The sequence below is a fragment of the Ammospiza nelsoni genome, chromosome 20 (assembly GCF_027579445.1).
Source record: "Ammospiza nelsoni isolate bAmmNel1 chromosome 20, bAmmNel1.pri, whole genome shotgun sequence".
Taxonomy (NCBI): Eukaryota; Metazoa; Chordata; class Aves; order Passeriformes; family Passerellidae; genus Ammospiza; species Ammospiza nelsoni.
In genome coordinates this window covers 1,422,101-1,446,361 of record NC_080652.1, presented here as the reverse complement: position 1 = coordinate 1,446,361, position 24,261 = coordinate 1,422,101, and the positions used below count along the sequence as shown (strand labels likewise).

The 24,261-nt window shown below is 56.6% G+C and overlaps 1 protein-coding gene across 15 annotated transcripts in view; it reads left to right on the top strand.

The window, feature by feature from the left end:
* Nucleotides 1-18,309: 18,309 nt before the first annotated feature.
* The window catches only part of GRIN1 (glutamate ionotropic receptor NMDA type subunit 1), a 40,523-nt gene continuing 34,571 nt past the window's right edge, over nucleotides 18,310-24,261 (top strand). For all 15 annotated transcript variants that reach the window (XR_009419774.1, XR_009419775.1, XM_059486314.1 and 12 more), the window contains exons 1-2: nucleotides 18,310-18,591; nucleotides 22,424-22,558. Coding sequence is in view for 13 of the 15 variants with exons in the window: in XM_059486314.1 (XP_059342297.1) it covers nucleotides 18,334-18,591; nucleotides 22,424-22,558 (393 nt within the window). In the remaining 2 variants the exon portion in view is untranslated. The remainder of the gene's footprint in view (nucleotides 18,592-22,423; nucleotides 22,559-24,261) is intronic.

Here is a 24,261-nt window from a genome sequence, read left to right as displayed (position 1 = left end):
GACACCTCCCACTGTCCCAGGTGTTCCCAGCCCCAGTGTCCAGCCTGGCCTTGGGCACTGCCAGGGATCCAGGGGCAGCCACAGCCTCCCAGGGAACAATTCCTAATTCCCAACATCCCATCCATCCCTGCCCTCAGCCATATGAACTGAGCAGCAGGACAGCTCCACATCTCACATCCCTGGGGCACTCAGAGCCCCCCAGAGCATTTCCCAGAGTATCCTGTGTCCCACACTCAGTTGCCAGGGCTATGAACTGCTTCTGTCTCTGTTTTTGTGCAGCAGAGGCCCCCAGCTGTCCCTTGGGGTTGGGGTTCCCCCCCAGGAGGTGCAGCCCAGCTCAGGGTGTTTGTGCCAGCAGCCTCAATGCCAGCGCCAGGTTCTGCTCAGGGATCCCACCTGTGCCAGCAGCTCCAGCTGGGATTGGTTTCTCCTGGGGGAAAGGGGCTCTGGGGGCTGGGTGGGCACTGGGCTCCTCCCAGGACAAGCCCTTGGCAGTGCCCATGGTGAGAGCCCAAAGGGGCACCAGGGACTGGGGTCACAGGGATGTGCTGGTGAGGGGGCACTGACAGCTGGGACTGGGACCTGCTGATGCTCTCTGCAGCTCCAACCCACCTCCAAACCAACCAGAGACCACCAGGAATTGTGCCAAGGGAAACAAGCACAGAGACCAGGATGAGGCCAGGCCTCACACTGGAAAATCCCATTGTCACACTCCATGTGTCCTTTTCTTTGACCTGCTCTGATGTCCTTTGGGATTTTCTAACCTTGCACCCACCCCTCACTCAGCAAAAAAAAAAAAAAACAAGCAGAAAAAGCTTTGCTGGAGAATTAGTGAATTTGTAGTGAATCTGTATCTTGGGAAAAAGCAAAAGCCAAAGACATGGAATGACAGTGGGTCTGGACATTGGATAAACTCTTGGCCAGTGGTAAAATGTGAAGATAAACCAAAGTAAGAAGCAGAGCTCAGTATCTGATGGTGAGAATGGCTGAGACTTTGCTGGGGATTTGCTGTAGCAGAGGTTTCAGTGAACAGATCAGATGCCCTCAGGTGCTACTAGATAGAAGTTGGGATTTGTTTGAAGATCTAAATGTGTAAAGTGGATAATTTAAAGCCAACAGGCCCAGAAGATGGGATCCCTGGCATGCCAGCAGCTCCCAGCACTCAACTGTCCCTTTTGCTGGAGCCATTTAAAAGGATAAATAAGATTGCTAATGGGAGTGGAAGAGGCTTAAGCTAATCCTGCTGTGTTTCCTGATTCCCTGATTTCTGCCCTAACAGGAGAAAACTCCTTTAGCTTGAGCAAGAAAGGAACTGGTAGCTCTGAGATCAGGCTCTGCTCGAGGTACCCAGAGTTTTCTCTGATGGAAGTTTGCTCATCCCGAGGTGCTGTGTGGGACCAGGGTAGGAAGCAGCAGGGAGCAGCAGCCCGGGTGTGTTTGTGGCTCTGGGCTTGGGGTGGCCCCACATGTGCCATCAGAATTTGGGTGAGCAGTGCCCCCTGAGCCACCCCCACCAGGGAACAGCTCTGCCCTGGAGCTGCCTCTGCTGTTTCTCTGCCAAGGAAGGTGCTGGGGGCTCAGGGGGCCCCGCTGCTCCTGGGATGGGCAGGGCAGGCTCAGCCAGGAGTCAGATCCCTGGGCAAGCTCATGGAGATTTTCATGAGGGGCAGTGTAAGAGCCTGAATGAGAGAGGCAGGACTCCAGGCAGCTCTCCAAAATGCACTTTATTGTACACAAAATGCAGTTTGTTCCATCCAAGAGGTTACAGCAGTCCAGGGTGGTGGGTGACAGAGCTGTGCCCACAGCTGTCAGCTCCAGCTGCAGGCAGGCCTGGAGACCCTTTGGCTTTGGTTACAATGCATTATAGACTTTTCTTTGCTCAGCATCTTAATACAGTAGAACCAATCTATACCTTAACTATTACCTATAGCCTATCATAACTACTGTAATTACCATATTCATGTTACTGTTCTCCAATCACTAAAACTCTGCACATTACAGTTTAAGCTAGAAGTTGTTTTTCAGTTTTCTTGCAGTGGAAAATTCTGAGACCTTTTTTCTACTTGCTACATCAGCAGGCTTGTTTGCCTGTGCTATCTTTCTGCTTGGTAAAAACATCTTCTTGTTTGGGGTGGGTTTATCCTTTGGTCTAAGCCATAAAAACCCCTTCTAACACACCCTTTACCTCCTTGGTTCTTTTCTTCTATATCAATATTTGCTTTCATTTCTATTCCTTCTTCAGATTCTACATTTAAAAATCTTTCTGCCAAGCATCCATATCTGTGAGACTTTCTTGTCAAACTTTCATCATTCCCAACAGGGCAGGGCTGAGGCCCTGAGGGAATCAATCTGCAGCTCAGAGCCCGGATTTGGAGAGGGGACGCAGGGTCAGACACAGCCCAGCAGCTCCGTGGGGATGGGGCAGGGGAGCTGCAGCTGGGCAGGCAGGCAGAGCCCAGGCAGCCAGGGGAGCAGCATGACTCAGGACAGGGCTGAGGGCCAGAGCTGAGCTGGGGCTGCAGGAGCGGGGAGTGCCCCAGGTGAGGCTGGTCAGGGACAGAGCTCTGGGTCCCTGAGAGGCTCAGCTGTGAGCCGGGCAATGCTCCTGTTACAAGCTCCTGCTCCCCTGTCAAGTTCCTCCCCTGGCTCCTCAGGAAGGAGAGCATGGAGCCGTTCCAGGATCCCTTCTCCTGGCAAGAACACCCCACAAAACAGTGAAGAAGAAGAAACAGGGAATGAGAATCATTTTAAAGGACATTTAATAGTGAAATATTGACAGAACAGACCAGTGTGAAGTGGTTTGCACTGGAAAATAGACATGAAATAAAAATTACTAAACCATCAATCTCCCAGATCCTCACAGGTCCTCTGCACACTTCCAGAGCTGCATCTCCTTTGCTTTTGTGTCTTCTAATAATTCTATTCCTCCCTCTCCCCCGTTGGGATGCAGTCAGGCAGATGCTGCCTCTGGATTTGGATTTAGGGTCTTTTTTGTCCGGGAATTTTGTAGCCAGAAGTGCCTGCTCAGCACCAAGCACAGACAAATCTCCTAAGGACCTCCAGGATCACCCACTTCCAAACCTGCTGGAGCCTCCCATTGCTCTCCTGGAGGAGCCGCTGCCCGTCGCTGCCCCTGCTCCCCCAGGGCCGTGGCCAAGCTCCCTCCTGTCTGGTGCCACAAAACAGGTCCCAGATTCATTTCCAGAGAGGTGATGGAGGCAGCAGTTGTTCACTCTCCGTGGCACATTTGTCAGCCTGGGATGTGGCTATGAAGATGAACAGCAGAATAACTGCACATTTCCCCTGGGGTGATCGATGAGCTGAGAGCTCCTGAGGCTGAGTGCTGCAGCTCTGGGAAAGCTGGTTTTAAATTGCACGGGTTGTAAGTCACAGCAAATTAACAGATTCTTTTTAAGTACCCAGAACATCTGTTCTCCTCGAGGAGAGACAATCTGTGCTGGGGGAACAAGTGCTGTGTGCTCGGTGTGAGGCACGGGGGTGCTCCTGGGTCAGAGCTGTGCCAGCAGCACTGGGAACACTGCTGGGACTGGGTGAACTGGGGGGAAATGGGTCTGAATGAGTTAATTAGGGGAAATGGGTCTGAATGAGTTAATTAGGGGAAATGGCTTTGAATGAGTTAACTGGGGGAAATGGCCCTGAATGGGTTAACTGGGGAAATGGGTTTGAATGAATTAACTGGGGAAATGTCTCTGAATGAGTTAATTAAGGGAAATGGCCCTGAATGGGTTAACTGGAGGAATGGCTCTGAATGAGTTAATTAGGGGAAATGGCCCTGAATGGGTTAACCGGGGGAAATGTCCCTGAGCTGTGCTGCAGGAGAGCACCCAGGCGTGGATGGTGGAGGTTGGATGTGCCCCAGCAGGAAGGAAGCTCCCAGGTTGCTCACTGAGAGCTCTGTTTGCCCACGGGACACCCACTCCTGGTGCTCTGGCACTGCTGGGCACTGCCCACACGAGGAGGGACCCCCCTATGCAGTGGTACCAGAGCAGAGCAGCCCATTCACCCCCGGATGGCCAAGGGCAGGGGGAACCCGTGAAAAGAGGCAGCTCCAAGGGTGACACTGGCACCAAGGGTCACCTCATCCTCAAGAGTCACCCCGTCCTGTGTAACCATGATATTTTCTGTAAAATCATTTCCTTAGCATTTTTTCTCCTGAGAATCTGAGAGGCCTCAGGAACAAAATGTAAACAATGGTTATCTGCTGCTGTGGAATGCAACAGGTGCAGCTGTGATTGATCTCATGTGGTTGTTTCTAATTAATGGCCAATCACAGTCCGGCTGTCTAGACTGTCTCAGTCACAAGCCTTTGTTATCATTCCTTTTCTATTCTTAGCTAGCCTTCTGATGAAATCCTTTCTTCTTTTAGTATAGTTTTAATATAATATATATCATAAAATAATAAATCAAGCCTTCTGAAACATGGAGTCAACATTCTCGTCTCTTCCCTCATCCTAAGACCCCTGTGAACACCACTACAATCCTGAACCGTCATTGTGGGAGAGATCCCTGGGGCACAAACACGTGGTGGCACTTTTCCAGTTTTCAGAGTGCTGAAGAAGGACAGCAGCTACAAAGGGCACAGCAGAGTTTGTTCCAATCAGGTTTATTTCAATCAGGTGTTTTGCATGAGTTTGTGTGGCTTGGTTACCCTGCTGCCTCTTTAACCTTCAAACAGCTGAACGCTGCTGCATCGATGGATCCTCCTCCATGTTCAATGAGCTGAAAGGAGCTGCTTTTAGTTCTAGATGGGAGGGCAAGATCCATCACTGCCTCTCAAGTTCAAGTCATTCTCTGTTGTAACATCGTAGGATCGTGTGCTGCTCATTCTTTCCAGAGAAATTAATTTTGGCATTTATATTTACCCAATGTCAAAAAATGCAGCTCCTGCAGGATTGGAAGGCTGTTGCCTTCGTCACTTTTTCTTTCCTAATGTGGAAACAGCACCAAGGAGAGCGGTTCGCTCCTGCCCAGCCTCAGCTGCTGAGTGGGAGGTGGGAGTGGGGGAAGTGAAGTTCCTCCTTCAGTCAATGAAGAGCCGAGGGGGCAGGAGGAGCCCATCCCTGGTGACAGAGCCTGGGCCCTCGGGTGGGATGGCCCTCACCGGATCTCAGAGGGCTCCCTGTGCCCCCGCACCCACAGGGAGGGTCAGAGTCCCTCAGGTGGGAGCAAACCTTTAAAGCCATCGGGTCCGAGAGCACTGCCCGGGCACCGCTGCCCCCTGTGCCCAGGTGCTGAATCCACCTGGCTCTGAAATTCCTCCGGGGATAGGGACCCCCTGCCCTGGGCAGTTGTGCCAGGCCATGGTCACCCTCCCAGTAAAGAAATTTTCCCCAATGTCCTCCCTGAACCTCCCCTGGCCGTTCCCTCTGCTCCTGTCCCTGTTCCCTGGAGCACAGCCCGACCCCCGCGGCTGTCCCCTCCTGTCAGGAGCTGTGCAGAGCCACAAGGGCCCCCTGAGCCTCCTTTGCTCCAGGCTGAGCCCCTGCCCAGCTCCCTCAGCCCCTCCTGGGGCTCCAGCCCCTCCCCAGCTCCCTCCAGCCCCTCTCTGGCCTCTGGGTTCCTGCAAAGGGTGCTGGAGGTGCTGCCCATCCCAGCTGCCCCCAGATCCTTCTCCAGCAAAGAGCACAGGGGGCTTTGAAATCACCCTGAGCCCTTTAAGTGGGGGGGACTAGGGCAGGTGGCTGCAGTTTTGACTTTTTAATACCTCTGGATAGCAAGGACTCAGAATTCAGCCATTTCAGATGTAATCCCAAATCTTGGCAAGTGCTTGCATATGTCCAGAATATTCTCTCTCATTTTCTGGTGAATGACATCATTGCTCAGTACTTGAACCAAATTTCCATTTGAATACAGCTCCTGACTATGGGGGAAAAATACAGTATTTTTTTTTTTTTTTTAAATAACACAGAGAGAGAAAAAGAAATTGCAGTTTGGTGAGATCTATAAATTGTTTTTCTTACCTATAAAGATGGAATGTTTTTTTCACTTTGGGAGAAACAGATTGTTCAGTACCAAGACTGATCTGTGCTGCCATTCAATGAATGTTTCATTGCTGTCCCATCGATCCAAATCCACTGGAGTTGAACTTCCCAGGACAATAACTAAGAAACACAAGCCAAAGCAAAACTCAAGGTAAATGAGTTGGTGATTTAAGCTCATTAGTGCAGGCAGATCAAGTAATTAATTGCTCCATGTGAATTTTAGGGTGCTCTCCTACACAGTCAATGCAAACCCTCTCTAAACAGTGGGGAGGCGTGAGGAGCTTTCCTGAATTCCCTTACAGCCTTAAAAGGACAATAAAATTCCCACTGAGAACCTGCTCTGTTCATGAGGCACATTTCAGCACTGATGTGCTGTCAGCTGTCTCTGCAGAGCTCCTCAGGATCCACCCTGAGGGACGCAGGGGATGGCTCAGAGTGAAAAATCTGCTTTGTGACCCTGCCTGGGAGTGCAGGGATGTGGGACTGCCAGAGCTGAGAGGGGTTAACACAACAGGGGCTCACTGGGAATGTTCTCTCCTTTTAAGGCTTGAAGGGAACTTTTGGTTGGGATTCAGAAAAGCTCCTCACATACACCCACTGTTTAGATAACTGCAGTCCCAGTCAACATCTGACCCAGAAAAAGGCACTCCTGTGGAACACTGGGACCTGGAAACCCAGGATGAAAATCCGGGTTCTGCATGAAACAGGGGAGGGGGCAAGGGGAGATTATTACAGGACAACTTTCCCTTAATTTAGTCACTTTTAATGGGGACACACAGCCCCCCCCCCCCCCCCCCCCCCGCTTCCTGCGGATGCCCTCCGTAGCTCTGGGGATGTTCACCTTTCCCAGTTCATGGAACACTGCTGCATCTCCCATCCCCTCCTCGGAGCTGCCCGGCAAGGTGGAGCTGACCCGGGTCAGGGCAGGAGGGTCCAGCTGGGAGCGAAGCACAGCGAGAGGTTCTGCGGAGGGAGAACGGGAGGTGTTCTCCTGAAGGAACGGGAGATTTCTCCTGCGGGAACGAGAGATTTCCCCTGAGGGAACGGGAGATTTCTCCTGAGAGAACGGGAGGTGTTCTCCTGAGGGAACGGGAGGTTTCTCCTGAGGGAACGGGAGAACGGGAGGTGTTCTCCTGCGGGAACGGGAGATTTCCCCTGAGGGAACGGGAGATTTCTCCTGAGGGAACGGGAGATTTCTTCCGAGGGAACGGGAGATTTCTCCTGAGGGAACAGGAGATTTCTCCTGCGGGAACGAGAGATTTCCCCTGAGGGAACGGGGGGAGGTGTTCTCCTGAGGGAACGGGAGAACGGGAGGTGTTCTCCTGCGGGAACGAGAGGTGTTCTCCTGCGGGAACGGGAGATTTCTCCTGCGGGAACGGGAGGTGTTCTCCCGAGGGAACAGGTGATTTCTCCTGCGGGAACGAGAGATTTCCGCTGAGGGAACGGGAGGTGTTCTCCTGAGGGAACGAGAAGTGTTCTTCTGAGGGAACGGGAGATTTCTCCTGAGGGAACAGGAGGTGTTTTGCTGCAGGAACGGGAGATTTCACTTGAGGGAACGGGAGGTGGTGCCAGTGTGAGGCCTCCCCCCGGGCAGCAGGGCTGAGAAGGCCGCTCCCTGCTCGGCTTCTCCGCACGGGCAGCACCGAACTGGGCCCGCCACAGCCTGGAAATGGGGCCAGAGCGGCTCCTTCGTCTCGAGGGGACAGGAGGCAGCGCTGGAACAGGGATTTAACCACGAGATGGCACCAGGCAGCTGCCAGAGCCGGCGGGGACGGGGGACAGCAGGGACGGGAGGGACAGCAGGGACAGCGGGCAGCAGTTCCCTGGCGGGCTGTGGGCAGGAGCTGTTCACTGGCTGCAGAAGTGTGTTTTGTGTGTTTTGAGCACACCAATCTGGGCTAGCGATGCTGAAGGTCCCCGAGCTGTGCTGGCCACAGGATCAGCTTTAGAGGCCATCCCGGAGCAGACTCGGCCTGTCACAGCCCGTGTCACCCCGGGCCGCCCGGAGGGTCCCACAGAGGCTGCTGGAGCACAGAAACATCCGAGATGAGAGGCATCACCTCGGTCCAGGCAGGGGGGAATAATTTCTCACTGTCATCTCCAAACCACTGTGGTTTTCAGCCCCGGGTTTTGAGCTCCTGGATCCTGTTTTGGCTGCAGGATAAAAGCCACCTTCACAAAAATATTGAAAGGTTTAGAATGCTCCCCCTGCTGAGGGAGAGAGACTCTTGAGCCCCAAGAGTCTCTGAGGCTGTAACTCAGCAGCAAATCCTTGCCTCGGGCAGGGCCAGCCAGGGCAGGGAGCCAGAGCAGCGACACTCCTGAGCAAAATGCAGTTTTTTGGGGAGGTGAAGGGAAGCCCCCAGCTCCAGACTGGGTTGCTTTTCCCCATTGCTGGGCCTGATTCCTGGTGTTCCCTGGAGCAATGTGAAGTTTGCCCCGCTGGGGTCTGTCCCTGCTCGGTTCTGGGATCCTCCTGTTCTACCTCAGCTGAGCACTGACCTGATCAAACAGGGACAGGCAGCACCTGGGCCTCAGCCATGGCAGTGCACAGCTCTGCTGCAGCCAGCTGTGCTCCTGCCACATCTGGATGGCTGCCTCAGCCTTCCCTCAGCTCCTCCTGAGGGGCTGCACTGTGCTAGGGGCACAGGAGCTCCTGGGGGCTGCTCACAGCTGTGGCCAAGGCCAGGTTGTCCCTTCCACGTTTCAGGTGATGCACATTGGCATTCAGAGCTCATTCCCTGTGAGCTCGGATTGTTGCAGTAGCTGCTGTCACTTGCAGCTCATGCAGTGAGAAATGAGGGACACAAAACTGGGAGCTGAGCTCAGCACACATTTCCAGGCAGCCACCCTGGTGACAAGTGACACCGTGTGAGCTCTCCCTCTAAAACCACTTCCCTTGATTGGAGTGCTCTGGGCCAAGAAAAGGAGCCCCTGGAAACCTTCCCAGCCTTCAAGCCTAGGAAGGATTATTTGAGAAATGAGCAGTGCTACCCCAGTGCCTGGAGATCCCTCAGCCCTTCTGGAAGGTTCTCCCACATCTGCAGGCAGCAGTGGGGGCACCAGGGGTCACCTCCTCACTCTGAAGCATTTCCCTGAGTCTGACCCAGCCCTGCAGCTGAGCTGAGTTTCAGGACAAAGGGGGAAGGCAGGGAAAGTGTTCCTGTGTGTGGGAGGTGCTGTGGGCTCAGCAGGAGCAGTGGGAGCACAGAGGAGCAGCCCGGGGGTCCCAGCCATGTGTCCCAGGGGCAGCCCTGCCAGTTCAAGGTGCTTTGACTCCAACAAGGTCCCACCTCTGGAGCTTCCCTTCATAAATGAGCCTGGAGCTCTTCTACCTTGAAGATGGGAAGCCTGTGGCCAGACCCTTGCTGGGCTGCCCAAAAACTTCACCCAGGACTGCTGAGTGCTGCTCTTGCCTCCAGCCTTTGCAGCCTGGAGCCACCAGAGCCGCAGATTGGTCTTTGCTCTGGCTTGTGCACCATATCTGATGTCTCTCCACTTGGGAGGACAGTATTCTGCCCTAGGAAATACTGAGAAATGTTGCAGGTGAGTATCAGAGCACAAACAGCCAGATTTTTTTTCATTTTAATTTTTATTAATAATTTTCCCATTTAATTAGTTTATTTCTTTTATGGAAAACAAGTAGCACTGGTAGTGAGTAAATCACAGGGGACCTTAAGAGCCCCAGGGCCCCCAGGCAGTTCTGGGCACTTGTGGGAACACAGAGTCTGTGAGCCCCTGCAGAAGGAGCCCTGCACTGCTCTGAGTGCCTGTCAGGAGAGCCCTGGCTGTTAACTGGTGCTTGGAAAGAGATCTGAGCCTTCCTCCACTTGTTCCTTGCCTGCATCTGCTCTGTTCCACCAGAAAATTCATGCTAGGGATAATTAGGATTAATGTTAGATCCTTTTGTAGGCAGGATCGAGGGGAATAAAAAAGCAAGGCCTGTGGAGAACAATAATAATTTCTATTAGATGAGTTGATACAGCTGGAAAAAAGTGGATGAGCTTTCAGGTATAATAGCCCTCCTTCAAGAATAATTAGGAATGTAATTGGGAACAGCAGAAAAACATAGAATCCTGAAATAGCTGGGGTTGGGAAGGAGTTTTAAAGCCCATCTAGTCCAACCCTCCTGCCACGAGCAGGAGCATCTCCAGCTGAACCAGGCTGCTCAGAGCCACGTCCCATCTGACCTGCACTGCTGCTCCCTGCAAGGGGGGCTGATGGTGACCCCCTCACCCTGCAGGGAGCAGAGAGGGGACACAAAGGGCAAGGGGGGATCAGAATGCAGGAGTGGCACAAGCAGAGCAGACCTGAAGTGCTGACATCCACAGGAGGTGACTTTACCCACCCATTGCTGGTTCCTAAACCTCTCCCTGGCCATGCTGCATCTCAGTCTAACACTTTCCTTTTAAGTTCATATCTGACCCCTTTTCCAAGTGGGATGGAATTTATGAGTGAGCAGAGCTCAGTCAGGCAGGAGGGAAGACACAATGGGAGACAAGGGGAGCCCTGAGGTGCTGCTGCATAAACCCAGCAGCAGCAGCAGCAGCAGCTTCCATGGCATGGAGACCAAGAATTGGTTGTCAGAATCTCTGTGAGCACTCATCCTTTTTGTTCAGCCCTTTTCCCTGAGGTATCTTCAACATCCTTCTCCTAGGATGTTTAAAATATCTTGCACACCTCTTGTACAGTTACAGGGGCAAGCAGGAGGGCCAGGGCACCCCCTGGGGATGCACCCCCAGCAGCAGGGAAGCATCAAAGGTTGTTCAGGGCATGACAGGGGGATGTGTGGACACCTCTGCTCCCCAGAGCTGAGCTGGGGCAGGGAACAGGACTCAGGGAGCCCTGGGGGTGTGAAGGCTGCCCAGCAGCCCTGGGGCTGAGACAGGCACACACAGGTGGGGGTAACGGGCCAGGACAGGGGGCTGAGGGTACCCCAGGGTGACAGCAGCACCAGGACCCTGCTGGACAAGGCAGGAGCTCCCAAGACACGCAGGGATGTGGCTTTGCCCTGTGTGCCCCCAGGATGGGGAATGTTGGGATGAAGCTCATCCCAGGCAAGTGGGAAAAATCAGGGGCAATGCAGAGATTTCCTTCTCATTCCAAGCTCCCCAGGAGGGCTGGGCAATGACCTGCAGGGGACTGTCCCAAGGCAGCTGGGACATGGAAAGGAGGAGGCTGGGACATAAATGTTTCTGTAAATTCTGTGAACTGAGAACAACAAGGTGTTGGTGAGGTAGCTGTGGCTCCTGCAGCTTCTCTCTGTGTGTCTGCTTTTGAGAGACACTGAGAGTCTTTAGAGCAGCACACAGCAACCTCAGCATCACAAAAGCATCTGTCTGAGTTGGGAATGGTGCCTTTGGAGACACATGGCCATCACCTTGCAGCAGGTACAAACCCCCAGCTGCAGAAAGCTTCTGAGTGAGCAGATCTGAGCCCCTGAGGCTGGAATGCTCCATCCCCCAGGTCTGACACACAGGAGCAGTGGTTGTGAGAGAGGATTCACCTTCATTTCAAAATGTTGAAAACATTTTGAATCTCTAGAAAAGCAAGGAAAGCAGAAATGTCTTTCGCTGATATTAGAAATCCTTCAAATGTCTGGGGTTTTCCAGCACATCTCTGCATTAGGTCAGGGCTGGGGCTTGACCTGGGGACTGAAATGGGAAGTGAAGAGCAATTCCCAGGATGGCACGAGGAGGATGGAGCCTTGAAGGACCGGGTTGCTCGACACAAAGACCACAATATGGAAAAGACGTTATACTAGAGAGAGCATCCAAAGGGGGCCTTGAGGGTGGGGAAGGGGCAGAAGAGAAGCCTGATGAGGGAGGAGTGGCTGAGGTCACTTGGTTTGTTCAGCCAAGGAGAAGGGGAGACTGAGGTCAGACCTCACTGGGATCTTCACCATCCTCACAAGGAGCAGAGCAGGGGCATCTCCAGTCTCTGCTCCCTGTGACAGGGACAGGAGCTAGGGCATGGCTGGGGCTGGGCCAGGGCAGCTCAGGCTGGAGCTCAGGGCAAGGCTGGGGGATCCTGGTGGGTCCTTCCAGCTCAGGGGATTCTGTGATTCCCTGATCCATGGCACTTTACCCCAGGCAGCCCCAGCTCTGTGTTTGCCTCTTTGGAAGCCCCTATGAGACTGTGCTTTCCACAAGGGCTGACTTGTAAGCACATTGCAGGAACCTTCAGGGAAGGAGATGAAATTAAAGCAGTGTTCTCTCCAAAACCAGTGCTGCCTCATCATGTTTTACTTGGGCTTTTTTAGGCCGGTTTCATAATACAACTTGTGTAATCAATCTTTCTTTCTGTCCTCAGCAACGAGATTTTGGTGTCCTATCAAGCATCAGTCACACAGGACAGGAGAGCACAGCTCTCTGGGGGCGGGTTTGTCACCATTTTCCTGTGGTTTGGGTGGTTTTGAGCTGTCACCACCACTGGTCTGTTCTGGTGCTGCTGGAGCCCAGCCAGGCTCCCCCCTCCTGGGCTGAGGGACCCAGTGCAGCACCGAGTCTGCTGCTCCTGCCCCTGAGTGCCACATTGTCACCAGGGCCCAGCCTGGCCTTGGGCTCTCCTCCTCAGCTCCCCCCAAGGCTGTGCACATCTCACTGGTCACCTTTGATGTCTTTGAAAGCCACATCTGGCAGACTGGAAAGCCACTCTCAGTTTCCTGTCCCCCTAAGGACAGGAGGATTCACGGAGGGCTGCACAGACTGGAGAGCCCCTGGAGCTGTGCAAAGACAGGAACATCTCCCAGCAGCAGAGTGAGGGGCTGAGCACTGAGGTACCCCAGGCATCACTCTCTGCAAGGGGACAGAGCCACGTGTGGCTGGGCCAGGGCAGGGCTGGGACACCAGGGATGCTCTGTGGTGGCTCCTGTGAGGGCACAGGAGGCTGGGGCACGCAGCCAAAGGAGATGTCTGCTGCCTCCCCCCAAGGGTGGGTCTCAGATGGGAACTCCTGTGTGTTTGTGCACCCATCACTGTGAAAACAATGTCCTGCTTTTGTCTCTGGAAGGGTTGCAAGTTCCAGAGCACCTCAATTGTCATTGACCCTTTTCCTTCCCCCATTTCAGCCTCACTGCAGCTCCAAGAGGTTGGAAATGCCCAGAGATCTCTCTCTCCCCTTGACTGGGCACAGCCATGGCACCTCTGCCCAACAGTGGTGCCTGTCACCACCTGGGCTCTGCTGGGGACAGACAGACACCTGAAGAGGCTCCTCTGGCCCCTTTCCTGGGGAGTTTGGCCCCTCCAGCCCCTCCAAAGAGGGGATGGTTTCTGCACAGGCACCAACCACCACTCCTTGGAGCGGGCAGGATGGAGACTGCTGCTGTGCCCCAGGGTCCCCAGAGAGTCCCTGGAGAGGGAGGTGACACTGCTGGTGTCAGCCCTGCTGTGGGAGGCAGACAGCCCCATCCCATGGGGAGCTTTCCCAGGAACACCCTGAGTGTGGTGGGGACACCAAGCGCTGCAGGGGGCTGATGTTCCCCACGTGCTCCATCTCCATCCCCTGGCCCAGGCTCCAGCCTCTCTGAGGAGAAGAAGGGCAGGAGATCCCCAGGCAGTGACCAGGTGTCTGAGGTGCTTTCCAGCCCTGCTGCGTGGCACTCCCAGGGGACTGGAGTCCCTGAGGACAAACTGTCCAATCTCCTGGGACACGATGTGCAGGAAGCTGAAGCTGAGCTTCTGGCTGGTTTTCCAGCAGAAAATTGGAATGTTATCAAAATGAAAATTTCCTTACAGTGCATTTCAAACATGCAGATCCTGGTTTTCCCTCAGAAAGTGTTCGCAGTTGAACTTCCCACCCCTCCTACAGCACATCTGACTGTGTTCCTGCACCTTCAGCTCCCTCTGGTTGCACAGGAGCTGCTCTGGGCTTTCTCACCATCTCTGCCTCCAGCCACTGATGTTCCATGTCCCATCCTCTTACCTCTGCCCCCAGATCCCCCTGCCTGCCCAGGAACCCCTCAGTGTTCCAGGCTGACTGCTTGCCCCTTGTTTATCTCCCCATCCCTGGTGTGCCCAGCTCCTGGGGGAAGGCAGAGCTCTGCTGGGTGCTGGGAATATCTCTGCACAGGGGACACACCTCCATTCTCATCACCAGCTGGAGGGTGGTGCTGCAGCTCCTGTCTGTGACAGGGGGGGCTCCAGATGTGCCAAACACTGCTCGGGAGGGTGGCAAAGGCCTTGGGGGCCCGGAGCTCCTTCCTGTGGCCACAGCTGGGCAGGGAGCTGTGCTGCCTGGGGACTACAGCAGCCACTCTGAGCTGCAGGCTGGGCTGGCTCAGTCCCTCTCAGCTGGGAAAGCGTTCAGGACGAGCACAGGGACTGAGGGACTGCAGTCCATCCTGGATGTTGTCTGGAAAAGAACTGGAGACAGGGCTTGAACGCACAAAAGCAACCAAGGGGCTGTTCAGACACTCCCCCCTTGGTTTCCACCCCATTGCTCCTTGCAGCTCTTCCACCACAGGAGCAGAGCCCTCGGGCACCTTCCCCTCAGATTCCAGTCACTGCCTGTCTGTCTGTGGCTGATCCTGTGACAAGGACATCCTGCTGTGTCCCAGCTGCTCACACAAACCACAGCCCCAGAGCACTGGCAGCGAGGACACACTGTGCCAGCCTCCAGCAGGGTTGTGAGGATCTGCTGGGGCCCTGCACCCCCTCCCTTGTCCCCTGTCCCTGCCTAGACCTCAGGCTGAGCTTTGGTGCTGTTCTCTGTCCCTGTCCTGGAAGGCAGCAGGCTCCAACTGCATCCAATCTCCCCTCTGCTGGAGCAGCTCATGGGGAGTTTTTCCTGCAAATATTCTGAAGGGTGGTTTCTCACATTTTTCAGCCTCTTTGTAAAGAATGTGACACCCAGATCTGCAGGCAGCCTTCCTGTGCAGGGTTCCCCAGTGCTGCCTTGCAGAGGCTCAAGTTGTTGCCAGCTGCTGCTCTGACTCCTCAGGGTGAATTCAAGGACAACAATGCCACCTTTTTGTTTCGCAATTCGTGATCTCTGACCCCCAGGTCAGTATTAGAGACCAAAATTACAGTCCATGTCTCCACTGGATCTGCAGTCCTGTCTGAAGAGCAGGACCAAAAATTCTTGCTTCTGCTTTCATGGCTCTGCTCTGGCTGTCCTAAAATACATTCCAGTTCTGTGCTTATCAAAGAACCCAAGTGATTTGGCATCATTATTTGCTGTCTCACAGATTTTATCACCAATGATTGCTTCCAGAGCAAAGGCAGGAATACTGAAGTGGCAACTGCATTGCAAATCCTTTCATCCCTGTAGGAACACCCACATCCCATGGCAGCTCTTCTGTACCAGGCCTGGAGCCTTGCCATGGGCACTCTGCGTGCGCTTTGCTCCATTTTACACCTCAGATTAACCTTGCAGCTGGACACAGGAGCCATTTCCACAGCCTGGGTTGCAGCTACTCCTCTCAACTCCATTTCTGCTTTCTCAAAAGAAGAATGGTCTGGTAGCTCCACAAGGAGTGGCACAAATTGCATATTCCTAATACTTTATTTTGTCTTCTATGAAATTCCCCATTGCCTTTTCTACCACCGGGACTGATGCCTTACCCCGAGGCAGGTGAAGTTTCCAGCTGGGTTCAGCACTGCTCCTCTGAGGTCTCCAGGTTTTACAGTGAGTCACTCTGGCCATGGGAGGAATTTCAGCACCCACTGGTGAGGGGACACCTCACCCACAGCCCTCCCATGCTCCTGTCCAACCCCTGCATCCAGGAGATGCCACATGAAGAGCAGCATCACACTGCAGTAATTGCTAACAGCCAACCCAGGTCAGTTCCTGCCCTCAGCCATGGCCAAGGAGGAGGCCACGAGGTGCCAGGAGCAGTGACAGGGAAAGGAGAGAGCAGCCCTGGCTGCCAGGAGCAGTTGGTGGAGGTGGCTCCTACCTGGGAAAGCCCTGCACACTCCTCTGCCTTCAGAGCATCAAAGAGCCCAAGGACACAGCAAGGGGGAGACTCATGTGGTGACAACATCTGTGCTGGCTGTGCCTGGCTGGGGGCATTGTCACCCGGGCTGCTCCTGTTGCCAGCACAGCCATGGGGGCAGGACCTGAGAGGGAAGCAGGCTTTTCTCAGGTCTCCACAACTGTGCCAGAAACAAGAGTCTCTGGAGACAAAAAATGAATGGAGGCACAGAGAGAAGAGCCTGCCAGCATGGTAGGCTCCATCCTAAGCATGGCCATCCCACACTCCTGGGCAGCACAAGAAGGACTCAATAGCTGCACTCCTTTTCCCTGCAGGGAACTCCAGGTAATGAGAGGGAAAGAGCTCTTGCACTCTGAATAACGTTTCAGAGCCTGCCTTTTTCCTTTGTATTCTCTGCCAAGCCACCTGCTGTGGCCAGGTCTTGACTTTGTTATTCTACTGCCATCACACCCACCAGCATCCAGGTCTGTACAGCGCACTCCAGAACAGTTTCTTCCCACACAACCCACTGCAGGTGCACCTGGTAGCAGAGGAAGGAATGAAGTCAGCTCTGTGCACACTGAGAGTAGGGATGCGACCCTCTTTGGCTTTCACCCTCTGTCCCTTCAAGACAAACCCACACCATGTGAATCCAGCCAGGCCCTCAGCTCCATGCGTGGAGGAGTGTCAGTGACATGGGGACACTGAAAAGGGTTAAGCTTTCCTGGAAGTCTGTTCCAGGAGCACAGCAGGGTTGGTGTGGAGCTCCATGCCAAGCACTGCAAGAGTTAAGGCGAGGTGGGGCCATTTTCCTTCTCTCAGGGAGCGCATCACGACCTCCATGGCTTTCATTGCCTCCACAGGCCATGGTCTTCAGCTTCCTGAGAGGGTCTCATGGCTGGAAGAGGCTGCAGAGCCCCGAGCCCGGCACACTGAGCCTTGCAGCGTTACACAACGGCCATTTTGCTCCTGCAGCTCCTTCCGAGTGCATGTGGGCAATGTGGGACACAGGCAAAATGGTTTCCATGGCAACTCACACTTCAGAAATGCCAGTGAGAAAATTTGCGTTGGGGGAAAATATTCTGCTTCAACTCACGTTGCAAAGGAAGGACAGAGGTGGGCTGCAGCAGCACCCCAGAAATGGTGGTGTAAAAATATCCCTGGTGGTTTTGGTTGTGCAGTGCTCGGTCTATTCCCTGCCCGGGCCGGCTGTGCCATTTGCCCCATGCAGTGACAAAGCAACACCCTCTCACTACCTGAAACATGTTGTTTTTTTCCAAAAAAGCTGAAGTGGCAGATCTGGGGAGCAATGTGCTGTTCTGGCCACCTCACCCCTGTGGCCCTGGAACGGGACAGACACAGTCCAGGAGTGAAACTCAGTCTCTTTCTGCCATGGAGCTGGACTGCCCTCCAGATGTTGGCCACTGGCTGTTGTGCCTCCATTTCCTTAAGGGAGGCTAATGGTAGCCCAACAACAGGTAGATGATGAGAACCCCAAGAAATCTCCTCAGCAGAGAAATCTTAAGGTTATATCCCAGAGTAATTTGGTGAATTTAATGGAGGGAAATGGCTGGTTGCCCTGTGAGCTAATGTCTGGAAGAGTGGTGGCTCTGTCTGGAGGGACAGAGTGAAGCCAAGGAACCAGGCTGAGCGTCAGCTGAACATCTATGCCCAGGAGCTGTGCTGGTCAAGGGAGGGTTCCCCAGCACTGGAGTGCACACAGACCATGACAGAGTCCATGTCACACAGAGCTGTGCCCAGGCAGAGCTGCGGAAGCGTGCTATTCAGAGGTGCTGCATAACTGGCAATATTGGTGTGGAGAACAAACCCACGGACCGTGTCTTACCCCCAGTCCCTGGTTTGCCGAATGCCCGGTGCGTCCCTGCCTCCCGAGGCACCGGGGATGCCTTGATCCCAAAAGGGCACTGCAGGTGAAAAGGGCGGAGCGGGACCCCGGAGCTCAGCCCCGCACCCCCTGCACAAGCGACTCTCGCAGGAGCTGCGGGACGTACCCGCACCCCGCACCCGCACGGGGCCAGCGGGACCCGCGCCCTGCCAGCGGTGCCACCGACCCCGCAGCGACCCCGCACACCGCGCTGGAGGGGAGGGAAGGGGAGGGGAGGGGGGCTCTGCCGCAGCGCCCGGGGCGGGCGGGGGTCCCGGGGGCGGGCCGGGGCGGGCGCTGCGGCAGCGCGGGGCGGGCGGGGCGGGGCGCAGAGGCGGCGGCGGCGGCGGCGCGGGCGCTTCAGCACCGGGGAGAGCGCCCGGCAGCGCCCGCAGCGCCCGCAGCGCCCGCGCCGGGCACGGCCCGGGGGCCGAGCCCGATGGGGCCGCGCTGAGCCGGGCGGGCGGCCCGCGGGGCGGGCGGGCGGGCAGGGGGCGCGGGGGGCCCGGCGGGCTCCGGGCCGCCCGTGGATGAGCACCATGCGGCTGCTGCTGCTCGCCCTCCTCTTCTCCTCGTCCTTCGCCCGCGCCGGCTGCGACCCGAAGATCGTCAATATCGGCGCGGTGCTGAGCACCAAGAAGCACGAGCAGATCTTCCGCGAGGCGGTGAACCAGGCCAACAAGCGGCACGGCACCTGGAAGCTCCAGCTCAACGCCACCTCCGTCACCCACAAGCCCAACGCCATCCAGATGGCCCTGTCCGTCTGCGAGGACCTCATCTCCAGCCAGGTACCCCGGGACGGCGACCCCCTCCCCGCCCCGGCCCCGGCGGGACCCAAGCCGCCACCCCCGCGGCCACCCTGCCCCGGCCCCGCCGTGCCCCCGGGGCCGAGTCGAGCCGTGCCGAGCCGTGCGGGGTCTGCCCGGGCCCGGGGCGCGCTGCCCGCATTGCAGCCTTTATGTAAGCGCGGCCGGCTGAGCGCTCCCCGCACCCCCGGGCACACTCGGGCTCCCCCACACAGCCCGGGCACACTCGGGCACCCACAGACACCCTGGGGCACACCCTGGCACCCACACACAGCTCGGGCACACACGGGCACCCACATACACCCTGGGGCACACCCGGGCACCCACAGACACCCTGGGACACACCTGGGCACCGGCACAGCACATACAGGCTTGCACACACTGCCCAGGGCACGCAGGGCCACCTGCAGTGCCCACCTGGGTCACACATGGGCTCACACACCCAGCTCAGAGCATGCACAAACTCACACACACCCCCCCCAGGGTGCACATTGGCATCACACGCCCCCGGGCACACACAAGCTCACACCAGCACTCTGGGGCACACAGGGGCACCCCCACAGCCCTGGGGCGCATGCAGGCACACACACACACCCCTCAGGGCACACAGGGATCACACACGCACTCTGGGGTGCACACAAGCACCCACACGCACACCAGGGCACACATGGGCTCACACACGAACCCCAAGCAGGCACAGACTCACACATGAAGCCTGAGCACATATAAACCGACACAGAGACAGCCCTTGAGCACACACAGGCTCACACCCAGGGCACACACAGGATCACACATAGCCCCTGGGCACACACAGACTCATACATGGAGCTCAGGCACACATAGACTCACACATGAAGCCTGAGCACATATAAACGAGCACAGACACAGCCCTTGAGCACGCACAGGTTTGCACATGAAGCTCAGGCTCACACAGGCTCACACACACACCCAGAGCACACACAGATTCACACACACACCCAGGGCACACACAGACTGGTACATCCAGGGCACACACAGGTTCACACATGAAGCTCAGGCTCACACAGACTCACACACAAAGCCCAGGCATGCACAGATTCACACATACCAGGGCACACACAGGCTCACACACGCAGCCCCTGGGCACACACAGGCTCACACACATGCACACACCCTTGGGCACACACAGGCTCACACACACAGGCTCACACTCTGGGTACACACAGCTCCCCATGCCCTGAGTTGTGCACATACATGCCCACCCAAAGCTGTGCTTGCACACAGCAATGTGGACACACACCTACACCACACATGGGCACCACGGGCACACACAGAGCCAGGTGTGAGCACACACGGGCACCCCCAAACTGGGGGGACATATGGGCACAGGGAACACCCTGTGTGCCCACAGATTGTGCCCTCACACACATGTGGGAATGCCCACGGGTTGCACTGCATGTGCACATATTCCATACACACACAGATTCCATGCACACACACAGATTCCATGCACACACATACGCACACACCATGTGCACACACACACCATGTGCACACACACATTCCACGCACACACATTCCATGTGCACACACACCATGTGCACACACACATTCCATGTGCACACATTCCATGTACACACACACACACACACACACTCTATGTGCACATACACGCCATGTGCACACTGCACTGCTGTGCAAACATGGGCTCACACACAACACGTCTGCACTTGTGCCAGCATGCACAGCTGCTGTGACACACGAACACATACATCTGCGTGAGGGACCTGGCACACCCAATGCCACACGCACACCCGGGACATGGGCACACACGGCTGGGGGTGCAGACACACAGGCATGGCACGCACAGACACACAGACACACAGACCCAGGGCGCACACGCACATGCACACAGACTCCGTGTGTGCTGTGTGTGGCTGTGCACAGAGCACAGAACGCTCCTCGCTCCTGTGCCTCGGGTGACTCTCAGCGCACCCTTGGGTGCAGCCCGAGCCCCCGGTGCCGGCGGGTGCAGCCCTGGCCCGGCCTGTCCAGCTCCCCTGCCCTGGGTGCAGAGCCCGGCGAACCCCCAGGCCGTCAGTCGGGGCCATCGGGGGACGGGCGGGTACAGACACCCCCTCCAACGCCCCCCGCAGCCGCGGAAGGTCCGCGTGGGCCCGCGCAGATGGCACCGCGCCCCCGGACCGCACGAACGGAGCCTGAGCCGCCCAGGGCGCGGGGAAACGCGTGTGGCACACACGGCCGGCAGGGCAGGGGCTGCCAGCGCGGGGCAGAGCTGGCCCTTTGCGGCTCAGCCTCCGCCGTGGCGGTGCAGGGTGGCCGGGACAGCCCTGGGGAGGTGGCCGGGCCGGCAGCGCGGGCTCTCGCCGCTGTGCCCTGGCACGGGGGAGGCCGAGGCTCCATTCAGCGCTGCCGGCCGATGGATGCCCGTGGCCGTGTCCCCTCCCCGCCTTGTCCCCGCGCAGCGTGGGGACGGGCACAGCCGTGCGGAGGCAGTGCGGCCGGGGCTGCCGGGGGCGCTGGGCTCGGGGTGCCCGCTCTGTCCGACAGCCGGGGCTGTCCCGGCCGCTGTGCCCCGCTCGGTCCCCGCTCAGTCCCCGCTCGCTGGCGCCGTGCCCGAGCGGGGGCTGCGGGGCGCAGGAGGGGCTGGCAGCCCGCGCACCCAAAATGGCTCCTGCCGGTGCTGCGGTGCGCCACGGCACAAACCGAGCCCCGCACGGCCCCGCCGCTGCCCCGAGCCCGCTCCTGCCCCAGCGCCCTGCTGGGTGAGGGTCCTCACCCCCTGTGTCACACCGGGCACCTCTGCCCAGGGCATCCCCTCCTCCTGCATCCCCAGGAGCTCCCCAACCTTTTCTCTAGCAATTTCTCCCTACTCCCATCCAGGGTCTCCGGCTGGCCCAGCTCCCTCTGCACACTCAATTTTCTCCCTCCCAATGCCAAGCAGGATGCTCCCTCTTCCCGCAGACCCCCGGGGCCCTTCCTCAGGCAGGCTCCATCCTCCTCTCCTGTCCTGCCAATCTGTCCCTCCAGCCCGGGCGCTGGGCACATCCTGGGGCTTGGGCAGATGCTTGGAGAAGGAAGAGTTATTTCCTCCAGGCATCAAAGCCCTTGCACTGATTCGCCCTTGCTGGAGATCTGTCACCAGCTGGGGACAGTCCTTGTGCTGCGAAAGGGCATTGGTGTAATAAAGGATCCCCAGGGAGTACCCAGCTCCCTCCTCTCCCTTTGACACATAGTAGGATCCTGCTGGAGACCAAAATCCCAGCCCTGCTGTAACAGCGGAATTTTGCCGAGATCCTCCTCTCGCATTTTGGTATAGCCCAGCTCCCGGCTCCTGCCCCCGCCCTCCGGGCTCTGCCATTCCCTGTGCCCAGGGCCAGATGGCAGATTCTCTCCAGGGCTCCGTGCTCCCGCTCCCGCCACAGTCCCAGCTGACCACTTTGTTCCTAATGGTCCTCAGAGGGGAATTACGACCGAGTATTAAATGTGTGGTTAAAGAAATCGCATTACACAGTGTGACTGGAAGGGAGATGCTTCCCTTTAATCCGTGGCAGTTATTAGTTTAGCGAGCGGAGCGCCTGGGCACGGCATTCCATGAGGACGGAACCCTGAGCAGAGCCATCCCCCCCAGCCGTGGCACAGCACCCCTGCTCCCGGCACAGCCCTTTCTTCCCCATTCCGAGCCATTGCAGTGCCATTGTCATGTTAACGTGGGGCTGTTTAGCATTGCAGAAAAGAAAAGGGGAAAAAATCACGCTCGATGGCCGTGGCGCTCCCGTGAAATAATGTTTGTGTCGTGTATCCTGTCCTACAGGTCTATGCAATATTAGTTAGTCACCCTCCTGCTCCCAACGATCACCTAACACCAACACCTGTATCATACACAGCTGGCTTCTACAGGATCCCTGTCATTGGTCTGACAACACGCATGTCTATATACTCTGATAAGGTAACTGATGCATGCTTCTGGTACCTCATACGTGTGCTGTGAATCAGGAGTGCCCGCCAGGAGGGCTCATGGTGTCTGCACTCTCTGTGTCTGTCTGTCCACCCTCTCCAGCCCAGCCTGCAGACCCCTCTCTTCCTCTCTCTCTCCCCCTGCATTCCAGGGTTCATCATTTTTTTGCAGCTGCCAGTGCTGACCTACATAGCCCGGGATGATTTCTGCAGCGCTGCTGTGCCAGGCTGCCGGGCTCGCTGCTCTCCAGCCAGGGCAGAGGCACAGGCTGGCTCCTGCCCTGGCTCTGCTGCCAGCCAGGGGCTCTGGGGGGGCCTGGGAGGGGCAGAGGGTCCTGTCAGAGCCTGCACATTGGGCAGGATCTCTCTGGGGCTGGGAGGTTGTTTGGTTGCATTCACTTCTCTGGGTTTGTGGGATACTGGTAGGGGAGATAACAGAATATCCTGAGGCTTCACATGGCATTCAATCTGGTCAGCACTCAAGACAGAGGCTCAGATTCCAGTGTCTCAGCTGTCCCTGTGGGAACTCAGAGACTTCCAGGCTGGATGAGGTCCTGGGCAATGAGGTGGTGCCCTCACCCTCAGCTCACAGCCCGTTTGGCAAACACCTAAAGCCTTAGGAAAGGCAAAGGATGAGCTGAGCAGAGCCAGGCCTTCCAAATGCCATTGCAGGATTTCATCCAGCACACGAGCTCAGTGGGTGAGATCAAGCTTGCTTCGAAGCACGAATCAGCCTTTGCTTGGAAAATGTGAATATTCACAAATGTAAATGTTCAGTGCAAAAATAGTCACTCCACCTACGTGGTAAATAAAGTCAAATTTCAGGAGGAGGAGCAGCAGCTCCCAGAGAGGCACCAGCAGCACTGCTTGGCTGGAGCAGCAGCAGATTTTGGCATCTCCCAGCAGGGAAGCCATGGCAGGGTGGTCAGCAAGCCAGGATGGTGATGGTGGCTGGCAGGGCTGGGGCTCTGCACACCCTGCCAGGGTCCCACCAGGCGTGGGTAGATGGATAGGGATGGCAGAAGGGCTGGCAGAGCAGGCAGGAAGCGTTCAGGGGGGATTTGCTTCTTGCTACTCCGGAGAGGAGATAGATCTGACAGGAATGTCACTGGGAGGGTCCTTGTCACAGGGCCCACCATGGCAGCAAGAGGGGACCCTGCACCTCCTCTGTGCTCCATCTCTGCAGGGCTGTGCCCAGTAAAGCAGCCCTGCCCACCTGTGCTGGCCTGGAGTGCTCACCCCCCGGGCTGACCCTGTCCTCTCCTTCTGCCACTTCTGTCCTTTTTAAAACCCATTTTCTGCAGAGCAGCCCCACAACCCCCACCTGGCTCCCTTCAGGGCTGGGGGAGACACCCACAGTGGTGACCCAGTGCTGGCAGGGAGATGCTCTCCAGGGAATATCTGGGGTGTTGAGCAGGTTCAGGGGTGCAGCTGCCTGGCAGAGGCTGGGCAGGGAGCCCAGGCTGCCCACCCCACACCCTCAGGGAGCTCTTGCCTGGCTGGCATCGTGCTCAGCTCCTGCCCACCAAGGCTTGGAGCTCTCTGAAGAACAGGAGCTGCAGGCAGGCACTGGGGAGAGGAACAAAGGATGTTTGGACTGTGGAGGGGACAGCAAAGGTGGGAGTGGAGTGGGGGACAGAGGGATGTAGAGCTGTGGGACAGGACAGTGGAAGGTTCTGCACACACCATGCAGGA